Source organism: Gracilinanus agilis, unplaced genomic scaffold (assembly GCF_016433145.1).
Source record: "Gracilinanus agilis isolate LMUSP501 unplaced genomic scaffold, AgileGrace unplaced_scaffold40463, whole genome shotgun sequence".
NCBI classification, from domain to species: domain Eukaryota; kingdom Metazoa; phylum Chordata; class Mammalia; order Didelphimorphia; family Didelphidae; genus Gracilinanus; species Gracilinanus agilis.
Window position 1 is genome coordinate 1 of NW_025374093.1, and position 8,345 is coordinate 8,345.

At 50.1% G+C, this 8,345-nt stretch overlaps 2 protein-coding genes across 2 annotated transcripts; one reads left to right on the top strand and one right to left on the bottom strand.

Annotated features, from left to right (window-relative positions):
* The first annotated feature begins 2 nt into the window (after positions 1–2).
* On the top strand, positions 3–4,360 carry LOC123255166 (2-aminoethanethiol dioxygenase-like). Its single transcript, XM_044684017.1, has one exon. It carries the CDS (start codon positions 3–5, stop codon positions 798–800), a length of 798 nt encoding a protein of 265 aa, XP_044539952.1. The 3' UTR covers positions 801–4,360.
* A 3,383-nt stretch (positions 4,361–7,743) lies between these two features.
* On the bottom strand, positions 7,744–8,341 carry LOC123255165 (E3 SUMO-protein ligase EGR2-like; the record flags this gene model as incomplete). The annotated part of the gene is made up of 1 exon (XM_044684016.1): positions 7,744–8,341. A coding segment is annotated over one exon (489 nt), but the record flags the coding sequence as incomplete, so codon positions are not given.
* Between the last annotated feature and the right edge of the window lie 4 nt (positions 8,342–8,345).

Sequence of the window (8,345 nt, forward strand, 5' to 3'; positions counted from 1 at the left end):
ACATGGCCACGCTGATCCAGCGCATCGCCCGGCAGGCGCGTTTGACCTTCCGCCGGGGCAATGGTGGCAGCGGCGGAGCGCCCGAGGCAGGATTCCCAGACAACCTGCAGCAGCTCCAGCAGCTGCTGAGCCAGCTCCGCGCCGAGGACCTGAACATCAGGCCGCGGCGCTGCGCCACGCTGCCCGGGCCTTCGCCGCCGCCGCCGCCGCCTTCGCACCTGCCGCCCGTCACATACATGCATATCTGCGAGACCGCCGAGTTCAGCCTGGGCGTGTTCCTGCTCAAGAGTGGCACATCCATCCCGCTGCACGACCACCCGGGCATGTACGGCGTGCTCAAGGTGCTCTACGGCACGTTGCGGATCAGCTGCCTGGACCCGTTGCCCCCGCCGCCGCCCCCCGCTGCGCCGCCGCCGCGCTTCGACCCCCCTCTTCGGGCTCGGCAGCGCGCCGTAGTACGCCGCGCCCTTCTGCGCTCTCGCGCCGAGTACACAGAGGCCAGCGCACCGTGTCTATTGAGCCCTCAGCGGGACAATCTACACCAGATCGACGCCGTGGACGGGCCCGCCGCCTTCCTGGACATCCTCGCCCCACCCTACGACCCCGACGACGGCCGCGACTGCAACTACTACAGACTACTGGAACCCGCGCGCGGGCCCCCCGCTGCTGCAGCCGCAGGCCCCGCCCCGGGTCCAGCCGCGCCCCCGACGCTGCCCCGGGAGGTATGGCTGCTCGAGACGGCCGCGGCCGACTTCTGGTGCGAAGGCGAACCGTACCCGGGTCCCAAGGTCACTCCGTGAGCCGGGCCCCGGGGGGGCGGGCCGGCGCTTCCATCCGAAAGCCATAATGAATCTCCTGCCCCTCTACTCCCCCTCCCCGACATAGACCACTTCCTCGGGACTGGTTTACGGCCCGCCCGCACCCCCCGGGGCGCCGACACTAACTACCGCCGCAATCGTGTAAAATCCCTGAATCCTGGTCTCCAGGGAAGGAAAAGCTGGCTTTACTGCGGCGGAGGCCTCCACAAACCACGGTGCAAGCCACGTAGTTGCAAAAGCAAATTCCTGTTAATCTTTTTAAGAGCTGGGGCTGAGACCAGTCTAACTATGCATGCCTTGGGTGGACAGGACACTAGATCCAGCGGCGGGGGCCCATACTCCCCGCCGCCCCGAACGGGATCCCCCAATCTTGATTCTTTTTCCCTTTTCTAAAACCTGTGTTTTGGGTAATCGTGTGTCTCCCTGTCCATCGGAGCACACCGAAGAGCTGCATTTTTTATGCTTCCAGGCAGTTGAATGTAAACACCCCCCCACCTCCCCCAGCCTGCAGGGAAATCGCATACCCCCCCCCACTTCCAACAGTTTCCTGCCAAAGCTGAGAAAATTAATACGGTGACAAATGTCTCTCTTTCCCTCCAAGACTAATAATCAAGTGACCTAATGTGCCAGTGAACTGGGCTTCCAGCTGATGGGTTCAGCATGGTGCCAGGAGCTCTCCAGGAAGGATAGCTAGAAAGGAGCCTGAGGCCTAGTGCGGACCTCAGCAGACCCCCAGGGTGCACATGGGATGGACCAGTGTAGTTAAAGGCACTGGGGTGTTAGACTCCAGCCTCCCCACCCCCTCAATTAACTGTCAATACCTGTGATTAGGGGCTGTTTGGTTGGTTCTTCATAGTCTTTTTTAACTAGGCAGCTGAGCAATTTCACTTTGTATACAGATGTTTGAGACAATTTGCTTCAGACTCGTGGAGCCCTATTGTTTCCTTCTTTATACTATTTATAGGACTTTTTCATAGAACTTTTAATAAAAATGAGTTGTAGAAATAAACTCCTTACAATTTGCCCAGCTATCGTGTAAGCAGTCTTGATTGACTTGCAAATGGGAATGTTTGAGATCCAACCTTTCTAATAAGAGAAAATATTTTGCAGTTGGTGACAGAGGTTCATCCTGCAGGATAACTATGTGCCTATACCTCCTTGTGCATCCGGGGTAGGGAATCTCTGGATTCCTTGCTTTGACAGAAGAAGAAATGAGTAAATCCCATAAGGGATCCTTTTAGTTTTCTTTTTTAAATGCCTGCTGAATTTATGCCATCCCACTGTTGGGGTATTCCTAGACACACATCCCCACATCTTCACATCTATGTGTACTAACTAGTGTGGTTTGGGGGGAGGGGGGAAGGGCTGTGTTCAGACCTTTTTATTGTAGTCTGATATCCTAGTGTGTGGTTTAACACACCCTTAGACAATTCGGGGCAGCTCTTTACCTAGCTCAGAAAGCTGAAATATTAAATACAATCAATGATATATATGCAACTTAATTTACTTACAAATGCATTAATATTAAGTAAAATGTGTTCATTTGGTAATTTTTTTAGCCCAGTGATGAATGTATTATGGTATATGGCATACCTACTTTTGGAAATACATTGTGGAATAAAAGCAATTAACTTGGATAAAGTGTTACTTGAATTTATGTAAAGTTCTACAATAATGCAACTGATTCTATTAAACTGACTTTTGCTCACTAATTCTTCAGTGGGACAGCAATTCTTCATTCAATTAAATGATAAGGTTCTCTGACAAGCAGCAGCTTTTTTCAGAAGTAAACCTAAAATTGTGGTTGATCAGAAAAAAAAAAACAAAACAGTTTCTTCCTTGTTTTGATGTTCAGTGGATTCTTGTTCTCCAAGACGACACAACTTGCCTTGGGTTCAGGGCATTAAAGGAGGTGACCTCCGTGAACCTTTTCTAGAGTTTCTTAGGACTGAGAGGGCCACTGAGGAAGAGAATCCCTCACTGAGGACAAAGAGCAGGGAGCAAAGAGAAGGCCAAATGTTTCAGCCTGCACCTTGATGCACTTAGTTGACTCCAAACGCTGCTATGGGCTCCCACCTCCACCTGATCTACTGTTTGACCACCAACTTACCGGATTGTGGATTGGACCTACCCCTAAGAATTGAGGGCGTTTTCTTTTTCATTAAAATGGGAAAGACTAATGAGCACAATGAAATGATCTTTAAGACCTTTTCTCTGTTCCATACAGAAATGCAATAATTTCCTCTTATGGGTGAGAAGTATTCAATATAAATGTTCCTAAAGCTCTTTCCCCCCTCCTCTAGTCCAAGTGTTTGTGTTATTACTTTTGAGTGGAAGATAGTATGTATGTACACTTCCTATTTTGCAAGAACTGTTTTTAGCAAGCATGCTTTGCATGGATTAAAATGTGCCTGAGTTGCTATTTTATTAATGAAAATGCTGGTGTATTCAAGTGGCATGCATGGAGTTGACTCCTTGAACTCTTACATTAACTGCTGTGACTTCCTGTCCACCTGTTTTTCTCTCCTTTTACTACCTTAATTTTCCTTAAAGCTGCCTTACCCAATCTAGTCATTCTCAGTGGTTCTGGGACTTTTTAGACTGCTTCTGCGTCCCAGAGAGCGGCAATGTCTGTCTCACTTAGTACATGTTCGCCTCAGATAGTCCTCAGTGATCAAACGTCAGACGGGTTATGTTATTCCACTTTAATGATGTATAAAATAAATTGGAAGGTTGAGACCATTTAAAGCAGCTTGTGACAGTTGCAATAGAGAGACCCATTACTCAGGATGCACTGAAGCCCCTGGTATCAATGAGTGCGGTTTCTAACGGGACTGTTGGGAGTTTCTGGATTTCAGTATTAGAATAAAAACTCAGCATACCCTTTGGAAAAGACATGTACAATGTTTGGCTTGCTCATTTTAGTCACTAATTAAGATTGCCTAAACCAGGGGTTCTTAACCTTTTTTGTATGTGTCTAGGATTCCTCAAAATAATATTTTTGAATGCACAAAATAAGATCTGGAGAACTATTACAAAGGAAACCAATTATACTGAATTGGTCAACAAAAAATTTTCTTTTAATTTCTTGGACACCAGTTTAAGAACCCTTAGCACTGCTGTCCCTTTCCCCTGCCCAGGTAGTATCTGCTTCAACAAACATTTAAGGAGCCTTCAAGCTCTCTATGTGGCTTTAAGGCATCAGATGGGAAACAGCTGAAACTGCAATTTAAAAAGCACAATATTTGCCTCAACAGAAGAAATCCTTTCTCTGTTTAACAGCAAGGCCTATTGGCCTGCCTAAGAAATCTGTGTATCATGGAAGAACGAAGCCGTGTGACTTGGATGTCTTTCCTCCTTTTGTTTTGTTGTGTGCAGCCCTTGTTGAGGGGCCAGTCAGCCTCTTGGCATCTCCCTGTCCCCTCTCATGGCCATTAGCTGCCATGCCAGTGTTCATATTTATAAGCCAGTTTCATTTCTTCCCTTTTCCCCAGCTGTTGGGATGCTGAAATAAAGGAGCGTACTGGTTTCAACTCCTCAAAGCTTTTAAGTTTCTTTAATGGGTGGGTTCTTCTTGTGCGCTGAACCATCTCCTGAGCATTGTGAACCTCTAAGGCTTACAGTCTGGAAGCTGCTTTTTAATTAGAACATCCCAGGAGCCACAGGAACATACCAGCAATCATATTCAATAAAACATTTACAGATTAATCCCTCCCTACCTCGCCCCCCCCCCCCCGCCCGGAAAATAGTCATCTTTAAATATGCCCTTTTTTGAAAGCTATTAAATAGAATCTAAAACCCAAATAAGGGTTACCTGCTCCCAAGAAGGCCAAATTTGATTCAAGATAGTGGCCAGGTACGTTGCAATTAGAGGAAATGTTTGAAAAGGTGCCTTTGAGAGAGAAGCCTATTTCTGGGGGGCAGGGGGTACTTGGAGTATATTCACAAAAGGCTCAGTGAGATGATCACATGGTCCAGTGGGCATATGATTGGGGATGTAGACCCTAAAGGCTCATTCTATTGTGGATAATAATAATAATAATACGGAAATAGGTTTTGAACAATGATACACGTAAGATCCAGTGGAATTGCTCCTTGGCTCTGGGACAGGGGAAAAGGGGGAGGGAAAGAACATGAATCATGTAACCATGGAAAAATATTCTAAATCAATTAATTAAATAAAAAAATTTTAAAAGGCTCAATGAGAAATGATGATGCAAATAAGATTGTGACATTCAAAATTCAAACTTAGACGTTACTCTGATGTGGGTGTTGGAGTCATTTTTACTTTGTGATTTTTTTAAACCTCTTGGCAAATTTTAAAAGTAGTTTTCTTAGAGGTGCCTCCAGCTTGATGATTGTGAGTCCCTATGAGAGGATAAAATCACAGGAGTCTCATTTCATGGTCCCGATTTAGTTGTCACAGAAAAAAGCCAGCCTTTATTTTGGGAATAAAAGTGAAAGGAAGAATAAAGGGCATGATCTGACTCCCCAAAAGGCTGGAGAGGCCAGGAGGCAAGCAGGCAGAGTGGGCAAAGGCTGCAGGCTTGGGTTATCTCTTGCATTCAGAAAGTGTCCCAAATGCAGGCTTCCCCACTGGCTGACTCGGGGTAGATCTGAGAGGTCTACCTAGGAGGAAGAGCAGAGGGAAACCAGTTTCCAAGGACTGGATGGCAGGACTGCTTTGCATTAGTTGTAGATGATCCCAACCACAAGGGATATGAATTGGAATTATTTGGTGGATGATGGCCCCCCCCCCCCCCCCCCCACACACACACTAGTACAGGTTTCTGAAGATATGCCAGACGGTAAACTAGTATTTTTGGAAATGGAATTATATTTAAAATTCACTAGGAAGTCTCCAATTGAAAGGAACCCTGGGGTGAATCCTTTTGAATGGCAAAGAGGCCTTTACCAATATGAATAACACCCTAATGGGTTCAAATCCTGCTTTTCTTTTTTTTTTTTTTTTGAGGCTTCCTTCCAGCATATACCCGAAATATCCTCAGGGTGCTGAGGCTGCTCCTCCCAGGTTTGACCTTGGGCCTGCCTCCCTTTTCCAGGCTGACCAGACCAGGCAAGCTCGGGTGTTCCCGGGGGATGGATGCTAGGGCACTGCCCCGGCCTCTAAATGGGGAGGGGGGCTGCCATTCACTGGGGAGCCAAGAGGTGGCGAGAAATGAGTCCTGGGGTAATTCCTGTGGTGGCCCACTAATGTTGTCACCCGCTGTCTGAGCGCCCTTTTGATCTAAATAGCAGATAAGCACTTTTCAAAAAGTTTTCTGTGGTTGGGAAGGACTCATCCTGGAAACTGAAAGTTGTTTCCAGCCTGACCGCGCCACAACACTTTCCACAAAGGCGCATGTCGGGGCTCTGGCTGGCCCTTCTGAGAGCGTCTCCAATGGAGTGGGCACTTGTTTGTAAGTATTTATTTTCCGGGGCCCACTCAGGCAGGGAGGGAAGCTCGAAGCTTGTTTTAGAGGACGGAACAATGAGTCAAAACACCGCCTCCCCATTCTGACACCAAGACAGGGGGAAATACCCAGAGCCCTCACACTTGATTCTGAATGGAGATTACTTTGGGGTGAGAGGGCACTTACGTCCTGGAAAGGAAAACTGTGGGGTCTCGGGATGGCTTCAGCGATTTCACTCCTGCGGGGGGGGGGGGGGGGGAAAGGCAGCCCAGGAGCCCCAGAAGATGCCTCTGCCCTCCTCCTCCAGGCAGGAATGGCCCTGAGCCCCCAGGCTAAAGAGGGAAAGACTGACCCCCCCCCAACCCAACCCCAAACACCCCCTCCACCTGGCTGCCATCTTTCACAAAAAGACCTGTGCCGAGGAAGCTGTTGTTGAAAAGGATTTATTTACACTAGGATCACAGACTATCCATCATCCAGATTCCAGTTAGTGCTGATAAACAACTCAACTTCTAACTCCGAGAGCTTAGAACCGAAGGCCTCGGCCCTGGCAATGCTATTTACATCTGTATTTGAGCTTTTACTCCAAAAGGAACACTCGAGAGTCACAAAACAGCGTACAAAAATAGAGTTTCTAAAAAAAAAAATCCAAATATTAATAGGCAGAAATGTACAGCTATACTAAAACCAGGGAGTGATTTTTCAGTAATTAATAAGGCAACCCATTGACATGCAGACGCGGCGACGTTGTCTACATCACACAAGGCACCAAGGACACGGCAACACGATCGCATGCATCCACCCCAGGTTCGGAGAATCTATGTACATCCCTTTCAATAAGTTATCCTGATTCCTGTTTCAACAGAGCCTCTCTGCTTTCCTCTTTCTTCCCCAAAAGCTGAGATCCGGGAGAACAGTGCACAGAAACAAAAATACGCTCCTATCTGAGGAAATATACACTGAAAAAATAGCCATCTACCATGTCAAACTCCTGAAAAAGTAGAGCTTGCCGAAAGTCTATCTCATCAGATTGCACTTCTGTTCTCTCTTAGTTATACTACATATTGCTTAAGGGCTGAGGCCGGCCGAGCTCTGACCGCTGGTCCGGGGTCCCAGGATGCCGGCTCGCCGGGCGGCCGCCCCGAAAGCAGCGGCCAAGCTAGATAAAGTGCACCTCAGTTTGGGTCCTTCGGCCGACCCCGCTTCTCGTAGGCATCAGCATCTCCCAACCTATTGAACGGGGTCCCCGATGGCCTCTGATGCCCGGAGTCAAGATGCCGCCGTCGTGGACCCAGCAAAGCAAAGGGGGGGCAGGGGAAGGGGGACCCTGGAGCGAAAACTCCGGCCAGCAGCCCTTTGGAAAGCAGGCAGGAGACCCCGGCTTGTGCAGGCCGGGGATCCTCATTCCAGCCCCTTCCCTGGACCCCCTTTGGTCAGTCACCTCCTCGAAGGGAGACCCAGTTAGCCCAGGGTCAGGAAGGGGAGCAGGGAGGGATCCCCCACCCCAGGCCCTTCTGGCTTTGAAGAGAGGGGCGAGGAGCCGGTGGTAGTGTTTGTGCAGCTCAGCTTGGGAAAGGGCCCTACGGGCCCTGGAGGAGCTGGTCGGGTTTGAGTCTCTACTCAAGGTGTCCGGGTCCTAGAGGTGCAAGAGGCCAGGGGCCCCCCGGCCAGAGAGCCGCCGCCGCTGCCGCCGCACAGGGCCCCCCCAGACGGGGCGCCCCCCGGGCAGGCGGCGGAGGAGCCCCCCGAGGCCGGGGGTGCCCCGCTCTTCCTCTCCTTCTGCCGGAGGTGGATCTTGGTGTGGCGCTTGCGCTCGTCGCTGCGGGCAAACTTGCGGCCGCAGTAGTCACAGGCAAAGGGCTTCTCGCCCGTGTGGGTGCGGATGTGCGTGGTGAGGTGGTCGCTGCGGCTGAAGTTGCGCATGCAGATGCGGCACTGGAAGGGCTTGTGCCCGGTGTGGATGCGGATGTGCCGGGTCAGCTCGTCGCTGCGGGAGAAGCGCCGGTCGCAGCCCTCAGCCGGGCACGGGTATGGCCGCTCGTGCACCGGCGTCTTGCTGGGCCGGTTCGGGTACTTGCGCGGGCGCAGGATGGGGCGCAGCGGCAGGTGGTGC

Bases quoted from the DNA above. Each gene is read 5' to 3' on its own strand.
- LOC123255166 (XM_044684017.1), top strand. From the start codon at position 3: ATGGCCACGCTGATCCAGCGCATCGCCCGGCAGGCGCGTTTGACCTTC.